The following is an 18,702-nucleotide window of genomic DNA, read 5'->3' on the forward strand; positions in this document are numbered from 1 at the left end:
TTTTAACTGAAAAGCAAGTAATTTTCAGATAGTTACTATATTTCAGAATATTCAATTTAAAACTAGAACAACGTTCAATTTCATGCCATTTCAACGCCCACGATTCAAAGCTGTCCTGAATCACTGGATTGCCTGCAGCAAATTACGTGCAATTTATTATTTTAATTAAATTGTTGGTTGTCAGCCGCTGCTTGCTGCAATTTTATTTGAATTTTACTTGGCATTAAAACGAACACTCAGGTGGCCCAGTTTACCAAAAAAAAGAAAAACAGGGAGAAATATTTATAAAAAAGAAAACCAACAGAAAAATGGTAACTGGAGGGCGCACACAATGCCTGGAGAATATTAAAACGAATGAGTTATGCACGAGACCAGAGACAGAAGACCTAAAAGGAGAAACTTGGCCCAGCTGTGTCTTGGCCTTAGCGTCTTGGCCCATAAACTGTGCGCTCAGTCGGGCCAGAACTTAAATAAATAAACAAAACAGCAAACAGTGAACAGCAGGAAGCTACCAGATATCCGGATATCATCTTATTTAAGCAGGACGATTTCATTTATTAAGATTTCCTGTTTCTTGAAGACGTTGGTAGCGGAATACATAGGAAATTTAATACAAGATTGGATAATTTCAAAGACAACCTGAAGAGCAAATAAAGTCTGGGTTAAAGCTTTTAAGAAAATGAAAGAGCCAACCCCAGAAACGATTTTTTTCGCTCTAGTGTCTTTAAATAAATACTAGGAGGATTTTCCTTAACCCACATGTCTCATTCACGAAACCGCCTGTCACTTTTCCTTCACCCTTGACAGCCATTTAAGCCTGACAATGTCCATTAAATGTTCATACACTGTTTTGGCCAACTTTTCCGAAACACTCACACACTCATTCACTTAGCCAGCTACTTAGGTCCTGCCAACACCTGGAGGGCGGCATATTTGACATATTTTGGTGGCAAATTAATAGCACACAAATAAACTTATTTATTTATGAGTTATCCTGGCCGGGCCCGGACGAGAGCAATTCAACTGCTATCTATCTGGCACTCGACGTTTTCTCCAGCCATAAATTATTTGTTTGAGTTATTTTATTTATTTCCGTGACTGTTTGGTATACGGTTGTCATGTCGCTTGTCGGTCTAGTTCCAGCGAGCGTGTTAAATTTAGTCAGACTTTGTTCTGTCCATGACCTTGGGTGATTAGAGTTTTGTAAAAAAAAAAACAGAATTAAACGAGGTGGGGGTGGCAGCTCACGGAATGTTTGTCGCACGTGCTGTGGCAGCCACAAAACTGAATGAATTGGAACGGAATTCCAACTATTCTGATAAATTGTAGATACTGTCGAGCACCGAAACATTTGTGGCTTATCGATTTGGACTGTGAATCCTTTTTTTGCCTTCAAGTTGCCTATAAAGTTGTTTTTCGTCCTCCTGTCTACAGAGTTTATGTTGTGCGGTCTCCAGCTAATTGTTGGAACTTAGCAGGGACCAAAATTATTTGCAGACCCCAACGGCGAAATGGTCTCATAAATTACAGACTCTTATCTGAGTTAAATGTGACTTACCAACACTCACTGGCACTCACTCGCAATCAGATCACCCATAATGAACAGGCTTTGCATAATTAAACTCAGGCAAACCACATTTTTCTATAATGGACATGCTGGCAGTGCACAGCGAATAAAAAAAGGGGGGCCTGGTATAATTGAGGGAAATGAAAGGGAAAAACGTTATTCATGTGTGCGGGCATTTGGATAAAAACCAATTTAATTTAAATTCTATTATAAGTCATCCTTTCTTTCGAGTTTGGGCGGGCAATGAATATTTCAAATTGAATTTATATTCTTTGCAAGCTCATAAGCTTATCTATGAAAAAATTGTATCCATTGAAGGACACACATAATTGATTTTCATATTCTGCAACGGACAGATAGTGAAATTCATTTTGGTCTAGCAATTAATTTAAATGCGATTGTAAATCCATCTGGAAAAACTTTTTTAAAGTTACGCATACGCCCTGTAGGCTTTCTGGCAAACTATTTTATATGCAAGACGGGACTTTGTGGAAAATTATGAAGACGAAAGAGGACCAATTGGGAACTCGTCGATGAGGCAGCTGTTGGTCACGTTCTTCTTTAGAGAATAAAAAATAAATAATGCCATTATGTTGACAATTTGCTTACGTGAGCCAAAAGAGACTTTGTTAACTATTTGTTGAATAAACTTTGCACTTTGATCAATCTTGTTTGCTATTTATTGTCCCTGTAATTTAATTCTTCCATATGGAAATGGTTGTTTAAAGTTGAGAGCTTCTACTGCATACTGTGCCGGAAGTGTTCAGCTGTGTTTGTATTTTATTTTCGCTTTTTGCTTACTCTTCCATTAGCATTTTCCGGTCTCTGTTTATAAACCCGGCACGTAGTATACACACACCAAAAGTTATCCAGCGTATGTAATATTTATTATTAAAATTCTACTCAAAATTCGTTGCAACTTTTCGGGGCAACAAAATTAAAACAGCCAAAAAGTTTCCCATCAAAAAACTATGGAAAAATTCATTCCATTTCGAAAGAAAGAGTTCCCACAGAAGTGTGCTGCCAAAGGCAGGGCCAGTATCCTGCCGGGGACCTTCAACAACTCTTTACAATTATTAATAAAAAATCTACTTTCATGGGAAAAACAGTTTTCCTCCAATTTCTATCTTTCTGCATCCTGGACCACCGTTTGGCGTACTGGGTCCTCTGAATTGGCCTCCATTGTGCAGGACAATTGAAATTGAAACTTATTACGCTGATGACGCGGAAAGCAGCAGGTAGCAACAAGCTACCACGTCCATAAAAAGCAAGTGCAAGTGCATAGGGATCGGCTGCAGGTCCTTGTGGTCCTTTTCGTCCTTTCGGCCGGGAAAAGGCCACAGTTCATGTCGAGCTAACGGTAACTGCTTTTGCTAGCATGCCAAATGGCAATTTGCTGTCCGGCTCTCCTGGTCAAAGGTCCAATAATTTCCAAGGCTTCTGATGCTCGACCACTTCGGGGTCATTGAGTTTGGTTATTAATCCTGTATAGGAGCTACGGGAACACGAAGGGACCCCATTTAAGCCGGGCTTATGAGTCTCTTGATAAAACAGAAAGGGTTACAAGTATTTGGGGGGATAATTGAAAACGGTATGGTGTAGATATAAATAGAAAAGGCTTTTTTTGGGGAGATAGTTATTTGCAAAGTTTCCATTTTTAAATTAAAAATGACTCAGCACTTGGTTGTTGTTTATAAAATAGAATGTCACTGTGCCAAGTAACTAAGTATACTTTTTAAGGAACTGAAAATTGAAATTAAAGCGAATGAGAAGGAAACTCTTGAAAAAGAGGCCCCTATATCCTTTTTTTTGACTCAAAAACTTTAATACTTTGGTATACCAACTAATCTAAAACAGTTTTAAAGAAAACTCATCAATTTTCGCCTGTAATTGTAGCTTCTTGTAACTAAAGAACAATTAATTGCAAACTGACATGCCAAAAATTAATTTTCACCTTTAATAAATGCGTTCGTAAAAAGCAGGCCATTAAAAAAACTTAACGAAGCGTCATGCTTACGAGGAAATCTTTTACTTTTCCGGCCACGTTGCCATTTTCAGTTTCATTATATTTTCCTCTGCTGGGGCATTTTCCGTTGGCATTTTCTTCTTTTATTTTTATGTTTTTTGTTTGCCGCTGATGCGTGAGCTATTGACTGCCATTGTTTGTTTTGTTTTGTTTGTATTGTTATGTTGTTATTGTAGTTGCCGTTGTTAAAAGTGTTTCCTGCACATTATTATTATTGTTTTTGTTTCTCTGTTATATTTATTGTGGTAATTTATACTTAAACTTTTGCCTTTGCCCATACCAGGTTTTCCATTTCACTTTTGTTGCTGTGTCGCTTTTGTTTATGGCTGTCACCTTTTGTTTGTTCCTTTCCTAAGTGAAATGGTTATTGTTGCGATTATGTAATGGTTTGTATGTTTATGGGTATGCCAGTTAAAATTAACAAAACTGCCAGTTAAAAGTGGAATTTGCAATTCATCTGGCAGCTGATGAATGACAGCAAGATTATTAAAATCAAGTTAAGTTTCTTATGGTCCATAAATGTCTATTACCTTACTGGGTCTCATACAACATAAACTCATAATAAATATTAGGCCATGTCAAGGGTCTTAACCCCATTTCACATGATTCCAACTGTCTTGCAATCTCAATTAAACTAATTCCACTGTCAGTGTCACAAAATAAACGACCAGAAGAAGGCTAACTCAAATTAAGTAGCTTGTCATGTGCGACGATGCCCGACGGAGACTTAAGCCAATCTTCTAACCATTTCTCTTTCCTTTGGTCCGAAAAATATGGACAACAAAAAAAAGTGGACAAAGAGCTTGACCAACCACTCAATTAATCGAAGAGAACGGAATACAGAATTGAATTAACTCATAGTTGGCCCTCAAAAGAGTCATAACAAAAGTAAAGGAGTTCGCCACGGGTCCCTTTCACATCCTTGCGTGTGTAGTCCAATGCAAACATGCAAATGTAAACACTAAGTGGCAAGGAGACGCCTGGTCTCGAGTGTCATTTTGTGGTGTGTTGTAACAGGGTCCAGAGCCGACACAGCAGAAATGAAAGAACAACAAGCTCATCAATAGCCAAAGATACCAAACCAACAAAAGCCCAGCCAACCACCAACAATTCACTGGGCGAACATAAAGCGTCAGGACATAACGATGCGGATCCAGAAGTAAATTACTGAATACAAGATAGACTAAAAACAAAAGAGTCCTGGCTGGGAAAACTAATTTTTCACACAGCTTTTTATGTCATTTGCAAAGAATAGAGAAGTTATGGAGGATACACACAGAAAATAAACAACAGAAATTTAAAAAAAAATAAACATAAACCAAGAAACACTGAAATTTTTAATAGGAATTTTCCCAGAAAGATTAGCTAAAAATCTAAAAAATATTTCGTTCTCAGATTTTGATGCAGAATGATGGAGAATCGATCTACAAATCGTTTAAGGTATTCCGTTCAAGAATCGGATTGAAATTGGCCAAGATACAGCCATCCCTGGGGGCTATATTGTCCATCAAGGCATGTTTCATAATTTTTGAAGAGGATCCATCAGAAAATTTCGATGAAAATCTAAAAAATATTTTGTTCTTAGATTTTGATGCAGAATGACGGAGAATCGATCTACAAATCGTTTAAGGTATTCCGCTTAAGAATCGGATTAAAAAGGTTCAAGATGCAGCCATCTCTGGGGGCCATATTATCCTTCCAGGCCTGTATCATAATTTTTGAAGGGGACCCCCCAGAAAATTTCGATGAAAATCTAAAAAATATTTTGTTCTTAGATTTTGATGCAGAATGGCGGAGAATCGATCTAAAAATCGTTTAAGGTATTCCGCTCAAGAATCGGATTAAAAATGGCCAAGATACAGCCATCGCTGGAGGCCATATTGTCCTTCCAGGCTTGTTTCATAATTTTTGAAGGGGACCCCCCAGAAAATTTCGATGAAAATCTAAAAAATATTTTGTTCTCAGATTTTGATGCAGAATGGTGGAGAATCGATCCACAAATCGTTTAAGGTATTCCGCTCAAGAATCGGATTTAAATTGGCCAAGATACAGCCATCGCTGTGGGCCATATTGTCTTTCCAGGCATGTTTCATAATTTTTTAAGGGGACCGCCAGAAAATTTTGATGAAAATCTTAAAAATATTTTGTTCTCAGATTTTGATGCAGAATGATGGAGAATCGATCCCCAAAATTCCCCATGGAAATTCACCAATATATGTGCAGAAAACCGAATATATAGCCCCAGTGAGGGCGATTTTCAAGCGTCAAGCAAATATGTGCCCCAAAAAATATCCTTCAAAATTGTTCAGCTGTTCAGCGGAAACTCTAAGCCTGTTGGAATTTCTATTTATGTGTTTGTGAGTGCTGCGGAGGAAATTCAACAGAACCCAGAGCGCTGAGAGCAAAGAAAAAGCAGCTGAGCCGAAAAGAAGCTTACCAAATGGTTCGTCACTCAAAAATGTTTGCCAACTGACAACAAAGTTGTTTACGAGGACGAGAGGAAGCATTTGAGAGTGGCAATTGAAAAACAATTGGGTACAATTCGTTAGAAATATAATTGGCAAAATCTTTTTCGCCATCAAAATATGTTTATTTATTTTGATCAAGATTGCATCAAGATTGCGAATGATGTCCTTTTGCCAATAATTGCTAGACACTTGACAAAAATATGCACATGTTTTCATAGACACGCTCTTATTCTATATTTATTAAAGTGCATTTGAGGATGCCACTCGGAATTTTCCCAGTCCCCCCTAATGCAGTTTGGCAAATTGATTTTATGCTCGAAACTCTCTGGGCAAATTTGCATTTCAATGTTTTCGCAATTAAATATTAAAATCAATTAAAGCCCCCTGGCAACAGAGCGATGGCGGACAACTCTGGTTCCACAAGGAGCACAGGTACAGACTGGTAAACAGGTGACTTGATTTTGTGCCGGGTAACCTCAGAACCTGAAACCGAATACCGTCTGTTTATTCGACATCGTTTTTTGAGTCTCCCCCAGGTTCGAGGATGCCGTCTAATGAGAAAATGCAGCCTCCGGCAGTGGTTTAATTATAAATGCCAACAGCCAAAAACAAATAGATGCCAGCATCTAAGGGATTACCAAACGGTTCATATCCTTGCATCTCAATTAATTTTGATGAGGAATTTGATTTCGAATCATTGGGCATGAAATTATATGAGGCACTCGGAATCATAAATCTTATTTAAATTAAAGCTAGGCAAGCCTCGAACTTTAAAGGGAACTTCCCAAGCTCCAATCAGTGCCATAAATCATGGGGTCCTTTGCACAACTCTTCTTTATGATTTCCTTCCTTTGGCCAGAGCACACATTTTATGTTTGCGAGGAATGTTGAATATTTGCGGAGTTGCCCCCTAATAGTTTGTGTTGCAAAAGTCAAATATGGCCTGAAAGTGGAGCAGCAAAGGCGAAATACCAAAAATTGCGATGATGTGGAGCCGGAAAAGAGATTCTTACCGCTCTTTGTAGTTCAACTGCAAATTTGTAGCCTCAACAATTTCCAAGTAGAGGGGAAAAATAACAAAAACCACCAAAAAATATATGTTTGGTTGAAAAAGGGACTCCCAACCATTCGCTACTCGACGTTAAAAAAAAAAACAGCAGGATAATAAAAACGGATTTACAGTTATGAGCACAAACATGCCGTAAAGCAAATAAATGACAGAAGGAATCCAACTGTAGGTGGTAATTTCTCGTATTTGCGAGAGGACCATGGTCCTCGGGTCATGCTCCATAGTCCGTTGTTCGTGGGCTGTGGTACTTTTGGTCCTTTTGGCCCCTTGGTCCTGGATAAATACGACCCGAATCCCATGCCCCAATCCAATTAAAGTGAAAGCAATTTCACGAAAATCCATTCCAGCCTTGAAGTCTCCTTCTTAAAAGCAAGATTCATTTGATATCGTCTAAGTAGAGCGCTTGGTTTAATTAGATACTCGTACCCGATGATGGCCAAGCTGAAAGTGGGCCAAAAAGCGGGCCGAAAAGCTTGAGTGCTCAGAGCCAAACCGATTAACAAAGACCAAAGGCGGTGGAAGGCGTTTCGTCTAGCATTGTCTTGATGGCTTGAAGGGTTCGGTCGTGGACAGTTGCATTGTCAGCAGTGCATCGGGCCACAACAAAGGCTTTGTGCCCCACGGGACACACGAGGCGAGTTCGCCTCGAATGACACACTTAGGGCACTCGACAATTGAATGGGGACTGCAACACCCTTCGATTGGTAACGAGACCTGAAGTGTCTCAAATCGATGGCCATTAGGGCAAGTCATGATATCACTTCAGAATATGATGTCAGAATGTTGTATCTTATATTTATAAATATATTAAAAAATTCCTGCAATAAGTTTACAATTTATCCCAGTTATATATCTTACAATTGTAGGGTAGTTGCTAAGTCGTCACTTTGCCATAATCCACTTTCCTTTTCGTCTGAGAAATTTATTTGAGTTTGCCGCCTTATCGAAAATGAGGGCGTTCCGACATTATCAGCGCTTGCATCGTCGTCTTTGCACATTAAAATTGCAGAAAATGCGACACAGTCGAGTGGCTGTGGGGCACGGAGGTCCTTCAGGCAGCTCACAAACACTCACCAATACAAAATACCAACACAAATAACCAAAAAGCACGTAAGACTTTCAATCAGAGTGCATTGAAACGGAAATTCTGCGCTGCAGCGCAGAAGAGGAAGGAAATACAAGCTCGACTGGTTTTCCGCCGAGGAGGAGGACTATCGGACAGGGCAGTCCTTGTATTGAGTAACTTGTGAGCTGACGGACTGTTCTTGGTAAAGGACCAAACTAACTGTATCAAATAGCACCCATTGCAATGTCCCGAGGACAGCTTATGCGGAGTCATCTGATCTCAGTTTCATTTGGAGCTGGGAGAGAAAGTATGTGGGTGGGTGGTGATGTCTTCTTGGCTCCTGGCTGCCACATAACAAGGTTGCTGTCAGTTCGTTACTCTGGCAGCAGCTAAGAGTGGTTATATGTAGTATAAAGTAACTTTGCTCCTCGCCACTGACTTTGCATACTTTGAACTTTGCCAATACATTATAGTTGGCTTTGCCGTTGGCCGTTGGTTGTTTGCTGGTTGTTGTTTTTCTTTCTGTCTGCAGCCATGATATTATAGAAAGAAAGTCAAAAGTATTGACAGGATGTCTTGGCAGAAATATGAAAGTGCACGTGGGCGGAAGAAGGACTTCGAAGGATGGGTGCAAAGTATCTGGTCAAGACAAAGATTTACCCGACCTGCCGTTGGCCAGAAAAATGCAACAAACATGGTTTAAAGATGGCCTTGAAAAATCCTTGGAATAATTGATGAGGCTGGCTTACCTCAAGATGAGTTAAGCACGGATGTTTGCCTGTCAGCTACCACATTTTAGGAGCTCCTGTGTGAGCTGAAAGATACATTCTATCCCCCAAGCACGACTCACTGCTTTCAATTTCCTGCGTGGAGTGACTTAATGGAGCGCAACCGGGCTCAAAACAGGAAAACTCACGGAATACAAATTCCATTTAATGACCGAAAATCCCTAACTGAAATAAATTTGATTTTATTGACTGCGAATCAGAATCAGGACTGAGCACAAGTTGGAGGTGGAGAGCCACACGATTTGAATTTGCCAGACAATGGGCACCGGGTCTGATTTAGGAAATTACATTTTCGGCCCTCATTGTTCGGGCCCGAAACAAATGAATTATGATGTGGCCAAACAAAAAAGAAGTGATTTCCTTTTTGTGGGCCCCAAAACCCCTTTGGGTTGGTGGGGGAACAGAGCCACGTGCGTGCCTCCTTGTCAACGGGGCGTATAAATCTTTTCAGCCACTCGATCCTTCGTCCTGCGTTGCTTGAAAGTTCTCGTGCCGCAACCAGGCCCATTGCTATTAAATATTTAGGCAATTTGTAGATCTATAACGATTTGCCCCTAATGTGGGTTATATTTATGAGCATGCCCTGAATAATTCACCTTGTTCGGATCAGGACCCTCTCTCTCTAGCCCTCTGTGGCTGGACATTGGCATTCGACATTTGTGTTTGGGCTTGCGTTTCCGTTGGGTAATTTATTAGCCACGTCTTTCAATATTTAATTGAATACGGTGGTGTCGCAGCGTTAGACAAATGGCCAAGACAGCACACGACTATGCGTGCCGTTGAGAGTGGGCCACTAAATTGCAGACCATCCAGACAGCAAGTGGCCCCAAATCGAAGCCAGCAGGAGGCATTCGTGTGTTTATTAATAGACCGACAATTTGGCCAGCCAGGGCCAACTGATGGGGTAGACCATCCCCTCCAGACTTCTCGGGAAATGGGGAAAATACCGGACCAAAATAGATATGAACTTTAAAAGTGATGGCATGTGGGCAGGTTGACAGATCTAACCAAGTGAAAAAGCTAGAATTTTGTTAATTTTTTCCATAGAATCTCTGGTTTTTTTTTCCTTTCATTATATATACACTTTATCATCCTTGGAAACTTGGCTTAAACTTAAACGAAAGTCAAATTTATGCGATGAAAAGCTCCCGGGCACAGGCTCAGCTAACCATCAAAGATGCAAAGTCAACATAAGCTACCACTTCTAGTGGAATGCCCCGAAAACTTTGTGGGAACATACTGCGTATGAGCAACGCCACCGCCGCCCAATTATACGCGCTGATTGACGAGCAAACACAACGCTTTCTGGCCGCAAGTGAGTGCCAGAAGAGTAACTGTTTGTCAATGATTTTAATTATGTGACACGGCCAGGAACATTAGAACCAGTTTGACATGTTGGATGAAAAGTGTATGTGTTTGCTGATTATCGATTTGAAAATAACTGTGGCCACAGGATCTAACCGACATGAAATGACACGAGGTGTGCCGCAAAATGCCCTTTGCTGTTGTCAAAGGATATCTGAAATTGAATTATAGCAAACAGAGTGCACAGCACAAAAGTCAAAGTCAGTGTCAACACACGAGACAAACACGTTTCCAATTTGTTAGGAATAAATGTATTTACGTGAGTGACTGGGAGTGTTGGCACAGAGAGAAAAAATGTGCTATAATCTAAACTAATTGTTGTTTTTACTAAGAAATAAACTGTAACTTAATTGCCCTTCAAGTAAGCTAAGCTTAACCACCTGATAACTCTATAATTAATCTTAAAAAACTGTCTTTCTCTTTCAAAAATACATATCTTTTTCCCAGTGCATATGGTAAAATGGGCGGTGAGCTGGCAATCTGAAGGGCTGCTACCTCGGTTGACATTTGTATAAACAGGGGACTAGGCGGAATATATGGTACAATATGAAATTCTGCCAGGACATGTATGTCCTCCATTCTCTTCTCTGTTTTGTTGTTATGCGCCTGAATGATTTCTTTTGTGAAATTGATAACTCTGCTAGTGTCTGTGTGTGTGTGTTTGTGAGTGTGTCTGGGTGAGGGAGCATGACTGAATGTCCTGACTGTGTATATGTATGGGTTTAAAATGCTTCAGATTCTGGATGGCTTTGTATGTTGCCTCAAGGACTGCGGATTATAACAAATTAAAGTTGTGTAAGGCTCCAGGGCTATCAACATTTTTGACAAGGGATTTTGATGGGAATGTTATTTTTTGTTGTTGATTTTTTTGTATTGTCATTGGAGGAATATTGAGCAGTCATGTGGTAAGATAAAACGTTACGATGAGCCCAAAAAAAAGTACTTTAGTCTCGTAAGAAAATGATGATATGCTCTAATGATGGCAGCTCATAAGGGTTGCAATGAAGCTTGCAAAAAGTCATTAATATTGATAAGAGGACAAAAAACAGGACTTCTATCAATTAACCAGAAAAAAGGGAAAATCAATATTGCAATATTCCAAAGAAATGCTTCTATTCAACCATATTTTTGTTAACATTTCCCCACTACACATCTTAACAAGTTACTTCCGTTTCTTTCGTACAGCCATCCATCCATCACAAGGTGCTTAATTTCATTTTGGCCCTTAGCGTATGCGATTCGGAAAGAAAGATTGTCGTGTCTGCATTTGCATAACTCCTCCCGTTTATTTATTTTTTCAAATTATGCGCTAAGCGGGACTTGCCAATGATTGATTGGCCGAAGAGGCGGCACGGCATTAGCCTTATACCTACACCTCATACCCTCCTTGACGGGTCCTGAAACTGAAGCTCACGTAAAGCAAGTCATAAAAATATTTCACCGAATAATAAAAAGTGAAACGAAGAGCGAAAAAACAGCGCCGAAATAACAAAACGTTGTAGGTCATGTGTCATCCGCAGAGTTTTCAGTTCCGTTCCGCTTTGTTTTGTTTTGTTTCGCCTCCGTGGCTCGTGTTGCATGTGGCATGTTTGTTTGCACTCTACTGGGATATACATATGTACACGTATAGTGTGGTACGTACAACGTACTATACGGTTCAGGAAGAGCCTCCGGGTGTGACGAACTTTAACACAGAACAATTTTGTGTCGTCCTGGCTTTCATGGGAGTAAAATTGAATATTTAATTTTTGCTTTGTCGCGCTTTGAAACAAATTCTTATATACATTTTTTTTGTTTGGTGCGATACTGCGGGGCTTAAGGCATTAATGAAATTCCTCCAAAGTTTGGACAGCTGATGCCCAGGAGCAGATGAGCCCAAATATTATGGTTTGGGGCAAGTACTTCGAATAACTTTGACTTAGTTTGAAAGCAGAGACAATTTTGGAATTTTTTTGTGACAAGTTTTTTGATAGGGATATTTTATTAAAAATTATAACCATTTTTGGGTATATAACAATGAAAGAAATATATGAAATACTTTATAGCTTCTAAACATTAGTAGATTCTTTTAAAAGAATAATTTTTCAACTTCCAAAAAAAGGAACAAATTAGAACATCCTCATCCTTTTTTAATCCCATTGCCCTTCCCTACTTATCCTGCTCCCCTTTGGCGCCTTTTTTAAGGCCACTTAATTAAATTGGGCGCTTGGCTAAAAGCGGTCCAAAAAATGGACTGAAATGTTGAAGGAAAAAAACACATAATCACTCCACAACATCAAGACACTTAATCACCAGAAGTTGTCAAAAAAAGAAATATAGGATCAAATGAGGCCACAGAAAAATACACAAAAAAAGTTATAGACATATATTTGAATAAATCTTTCATTGAGGACATTGAGGAAGCCATAATTACGATCGTATGCCAATGTATATAATAATAATAAAATCAAATATGCCAACTTTGGGCGTCAATTTTAAGCTGATTAGATGCAAATAGCAGTGATAAAGATAAAAATACCAAATCAATATCAAACTAAGTCGTTACTCAGCCGCACCCTGCTCCCGACCAGCTCCTCCAAACAGGACACTCGAAAACAAACTACACACACACAGCGTTGGAGCGTAAGGGGGAAAAAATTGCAAAGCCCAGGCAGATTTTATGTTATTTTTATGTTAAAAATAGGGGACCCTGGCCGGGAAGGAAGAGGCCTGGCCTCGACCAAGAATAAGGGAGCGTAAAGGCGGAACACACAAAACTTTTATTTATTCATGGGCACGGAGGGTCCTGTGTGCGTCACACGGAATGAGGAACTGAGATGTTCTCCAACTTGATAGGAAAGAAATATTTATTATACTATCGGATAGTAACAGATTGCTGTATAAAATATTTTAAATTAAATAATAATCTAAGAAGCTAAAAATAATATATTTTAAAATCATTTACCTTAGCTCTTCTTTCTGAAAAGGCTTAGCAAAAAACACTAGCAACTTGGCTTTCTTCTCTTCTATGAATATTTAAATTCGCGCGCACTTTCCCTTTTTGTTGGGATTTGAAAGGACTTCCGGCTGATGTTCCTTGATGGCAACCTATCGAACCGAACGCTCCGCTTGATTTGTGAAACTGGCCTCGTTTGGCCTGTGGGGTTGGTTAAAAACGTGCTTCTTTTGGCCCTGTTAACCGTTCGGGTGGCCCGAACCAACCGAGCTAACCGATGTTGTTGTCTTTGGGCCACTGTTAACTGGGTGTTGAATGAAACGAGCCAAAAAGTAGGTCCGGGTGGGTGGACTGAGTGGGACATTAATGGGGACGGTTTGAGTGAAGTTTCGAAAGCCTTTGCCATTCGAGCTTTGTATTTGACACAGGTTCCTGTGAGCTTTTATCAAGCTTTTCCTACCACAATTTCCCCGTTTATTTTTACTAAAATAATATACTACTTTAAATACCTGGGATTTGTACATTTAGGTAGCTGGTTTTCATAATCTAAGTGCCAATATTTACCTGCAAATAAAAATAAAAACTTAATCAGTAAAAATAAGAGAAAAATTCTAAAAAATAGCACATGTAACAAACACAAATAACAGTAAACTTTTCTAATATAGGGATATTTTTAGATCAAAAGCTTAATGGAAAGCTTTTCGGTTAAGTTGTTAGTGTTGCCAGCTAGAAATTAGAAATTCAAACTCTGAAGAAGATATATTTTTAAGGAGTATTTAGTTTTTAGAGTGAAAGACAGAAAACATGCCAATTAAAAGTTTTCAAAAATACAATGTTAGTCGGGTTAGAAAGATCTATTACGTAAAAGACAGTGTAAAAACGTGCAATCGTATTGGAGGAAAAGCAACATCCTATATCCTAACTACTTCAACTTTAGATTTAGATTAGTTTTGTAAATGAGAAACACCAACATTTAAACATTTAACAACAACAGCAACACACAGATAGAAATAACATCAGCTAGGGCAAATATTTGCAATAGAATTTCCGGTTTCTGTTGTTTCTGTTGGCCGAAACAGAAACACGCAACAGAAACGGCTTATTATCTTTCCGATAGGCTAATCACACACCAGGTTTTGACGAATTGGTTGTTGGCTAAAACGAATTGACATCGAATTTAAAGTCGAGATCCAAATTTTTCAACGGATTTCGACGGATTTTTTTGCTGCCATGATGATGATGGTGATGTGGTATGTGAATCTCCACTTCCGGTTCTTCATCAGATTTTCGTTTTACAAATATTATATAGTTTTTTGTTTCGAATCATTTATCAAGTTGTGTGAGTACAGAGATAAATACAAAAGAAATACCATCAATATTATTGAAATTTATATTTGTTTTTTTTACTTATTGGTATAATTATGTAAAATGATGCAATCAGAAAAATAGTGTGATATCTTGAGTAGGATAATGAAGTGGGTAAATTAAATGTGTATTGAAGCAAAGTGAAAGTCGAGAACAGTTGCACATTCACATTGACAAGACACACGCAATCATAATGTAGGGAAATGAAAACGTTGCGTATACGCGATATTTGTTTTATACAAGTCTATTTCGCCGAAACACGCACTCTTCGCCCCGGCAAGGACCTCCTCGACATCCTCTCGCATTTTAAGTGCCTTTTGTCACAGTGTTCCCCGAACTTTTCCCATCTCACCCCCACTATCAACGCCTGGCAATATCATAAATTTTCAGCTAATTTCCGGCACACACAACTTTTTAATCATATAAATAGCAATAAAGTGCGAGTCACTGGGAAACAGCGGGAAACTTTCTTTTTATTTTATGTCTGGAACAATGAAAGCGGCAACTTCCCAAACGGCAAATGAAATGTGAACCCTTGAACTTAAGTTAGCTACTTTGTATTTATGTCTGTGTGCTGGAGTGCCTGGCCTTTGTGAAAAAAAAGGAGGAGTTTTGAAGTTGCTAAAGTTTACCTTGAGGCTAAGTGCACTTCAGAGTATGCAATAAAAAGTTGGAATACCTGTGAAGTGGAGAGCTTAGTAGATAATGCAGTTTTTTGCATATTCCTAGCTTCGTAAATAAAGGTCTTTTTATTATTCTTTTTGAAATAAATTCATAAATTACTCCCCTCTTTCAAACTTATCCAAGCTAGTCCCCAAAACAAGTTGTCAACTAGACTTATGTAGGCAATTACCCCCAACCATGAATCCAATAAATTTTGAAACAATATCGATTAGGTATTTATAAATTATATACTCGTACACATTGAGAACTCTGCCTGTGGCCAGAGACGAGAAAATTCATTATGGAATTAGCCTGGCTCCAGCAGTTTTCATTTCCTTGCGCCTGCCTCTAGCAAGCTCCCAATGACAAGGCACTAACACTCACACCACCAAGCGGCACACACACACACCACCACACACACTTGGAGCACTGACAGGACTAAGTAAAGTCTACCGAAAGTTAGACATCGCACCAGACGGCTGCCTGCCTGCCTCAACTTGTTTCCCCAAAAAACTTTTAATCAGCCAAAAAAAGGGTCGGAAAGCCTTCAGTGTTCTTTTTGGGAAAGGGGGCACACAATTATAGCCAAATTTGCTGAGCAACAAAAACATAATCAACTTAATTGCATAAAGAGTGCTATGCAGGAGCAAGGAAAAGAATAAGGACTTGAAGACTAGATAGAATGTTAAAGGAAAACCAAGAAAGGTACGATTGTTACTCCTTTTGGATATTTTATAACAAATATTATATAGCAATTAATAGTCGAATTAAATATATCTCAAGCCTATTTCCTTCAGAATAGCTTCTACCAATCAAGGATAACATAGCTCTACTTATCAGCTAATAAGGCTTTTCAATGGCTTACAACCTTTATGCAGAATCGGATTTTAAATCAACTTGTGAATATTCAAACAAGCCATTCAACAGAGCCAACATGGAGCACCCAAACAGGATGACTTTCCGGGAATTTAACATAATAGGGTAGATAGGGTAGAGCGGCGCCAAGTTTATTGTCCTGGCGTCGCAAAACATAACCGTTTTCATTGAATAGCGGGTAAAGAGGGGTTATATTGGTATTGGTAAGGGCCGAGGGTATACTGGTATTGTATACTGGTATGCCCGATTGCTACTTTATGCTTTAGTGCCCCCGCCACATGCTGTTGTTGCCTTGGCGGGTAATACAATCAATTTCCGCTTTGTTTGTCAGGGAAGGAACTTGGCTGCGAAGGAACGTGAAAGTAGCCCACTGCTTTGACTTATTTTTCGCGCTCTTTTTTTTTTTTTGCTTAGTATTTTGTTGCTTTTTTGTTTTTTTGTTGTTTACGAAGCGGAAGCAACAGCTCAGCTGCCAATACTGTTCAAACATGACGTATACGTAACGACCCAGGCACCTCCCAGACCTCCTCCCAGTCGATAGCTTCTAATGTTGTTAAGTATCGAGTACACAGTTTTTAATTAAATTTGCCATTATCCGGATATATATGTACGAGAATACGTATTATCCATTATCGTGCTCGAGAATAACAATGGATGGCACTTCATTAGTCGCCTGTTTGGCTGCTTTGGGCAATTTGGTCGGAATGGAATGGGTCTGGCATTGGCTTTGTGCAATTAGCCTTTATGTTGTGTGCTCTTGATTAGGCGACAACACACTCACACACAAACACTCAGTCTAAGGATCACGCACACACATGCTGGCAAGGATACATAAGTGGAGCAGACACAAAAATATTTTTCAATTTTCGTCTAGGTCTTCATTCTTGTCTGCGTGCCGGAAATGGTTTTCGGCGATAGAAAGTTTTATGAATAAGAAATATCCATCTAATTTTAGGGCCCTTGGCCTAATTACGAGAAAGAAAACCTAATTACACTTTTTAGAAATTCAAGCGTCATGGAACACTAATAATAATGACTTATTTCTGAAAAGGTTTAAGTACAAGCCTATAAATAGGAAGTCAAATATGAACATAATCCAGTCATAAATAGCTTATCGCCATAACTCCTTTATGCTCCAATAAGTTCGGATTTAAACATTACATTCCATGCCATAAAACACAATTGTATTTCGCCCGGCGATATCAAATAATCATTTGCAATTATTCACAGCTCTTTTTCGGGGCCTCTGGTGTATTCAAAAGCTATGATGTGCCTCAAATATGTATCGGACTAGATATAAATGCAAAATATATGCGCATACATTTAGATTCGGTGACAAATGCCAGACAAAGCCGAGCCGAGGAAAATGTGTCAGGCTCTGCCGATAAGCATCATAAATAATGTTGGCATATCAATTGCTACATAATAAATTCATAGGCCAGTCGTCTGAACTCAGACTAAGCAAATTCTGAATAACTTTGGTAGAGAAATTCACGATTCAGGTGGTTATGCATAAAAAGAGACACAAAATACTAAAAACAGATTACTAAGCAAAAAGATTAGGTTCAAAATTTATGACTATAAAAAGTATCCGAAAGTCAAATTCGCGAAATCCTTCCGCGGAACACAGTGTCAGGCTGGCATGGCTGGCAAGGATGTCATGGCAATTCCCAAAGGAGCATCAGCAGTCAATGTGAAAAGGACTTGAATAAAAACAGAACAACGACAATAATAACGATTAAACCTGAAAGAATGGGGGATGATGGCGGAAAGGGAAGGGAAATGCTCGATTGCGCACACCGGATACGGATGTTCAGCAAAACGGGCGGGAAGCCCCAACAAATGTCAATTTATCATTTCCGCTGGTAAGGCGCCGCAAATTGCAGAGCTTAGGAAATGCTTTGCGCGCCTTTTTTAAAAGGCATTTTAGCAGGACAAACACGCAGACATTAGACCCTCTCTTACACCCACACAGGCACACACATCATCATACATATAAATGGGTCCTAATGGCGAAGGCGCACCCTCTCCCCCAACCCATCTGGTATGCATATTTTACTTGGTCTTGGCGCCAACATTCTTCATTTTGTGGCCATCCTAGAGTCGGACTGAAGTCGGATATTAAATATCATTCAGGCACGCATTTTTTGCGTTTTGTCCGTCGCTTTAACGCGACCCCAGTGTCCAATTTTATGCATTTCTTTCGTGTAAATATGCCACTGCCCAAGCCATCCTATCCCCCCTGCCCAGTATTATTCATATTTGTGGGCAAGGCCATTGCCAAAAAGAGAGTATTTTTAGACCAGGACGGGCAGGACGACCGGATCGACCGGCAATCCTCTCCTCTGCTTCAAATTGAAATTAATGCGTTTGGGCCAACGCGGCGGATACGTGTTATTGGTATGGCTGACTTTCCGACCGCTTGGAAAACCAAATTGACTGTGAACGTTCTGCTAAATTTGAATTTTAATGCTCTTGGCTGGTAAAATTTAACGACTTTGGTTGCCTCGGTGT

The 18,702-nt window shown here is 39.4% G+C and overlaps 1 protein-coding gene across 3 annotated transcripts in view; it reads right to left on the minus strand.

Annotated features, from left to right (window-relative positions):
* Positions 1-18,702, minus strand: part of LOC6495164 — a 33,626-nt gene that overhangs the window by 10,895 nt on the left and 4,029 nt on the right. Inside the window, exons 2-3 of one of the 3 annotated variants that reach the window (XM_032450739.2) lie at positions 14,415-14,558; positions 13,812-13,848 (exon numbers count right to left, since the gene is read on the minus strand). The exons of 1 other annotated variant lie outside the window; for it this stretch is intronic. In XM_032450739.2, coding sequence (XP_032306630.1) covers positions 14,440-14,558 — 119 coding nt within the window. In that variant the 3' untranslated portion in view covers positions 13,812-13,848; positions 14,415-14,439. Of the gene's footprint in view, positions 1-13,293; positions 13,502-13,811; positions 13,849-14,414; positions 14,559-18,702 lie in introns of those variants that run through there. One more of the 3 variants, XM_014907694.3, reaches the window with a different exon arrangement.

Source organism: Drosophila ananassae, chromosome 3L (genome assembly GCF_017639315.1).
Source record: "Drosophila ananassae strain 14024-0371.13 chromosome 3L, ASM1763931v2, whole genome shotgun sequence".
NCBI lineage: Eukaryota > Metazoa > Arthropoda > Insecta > Diptera > Drosophilidae > Drosophila > Drosophila ananassae.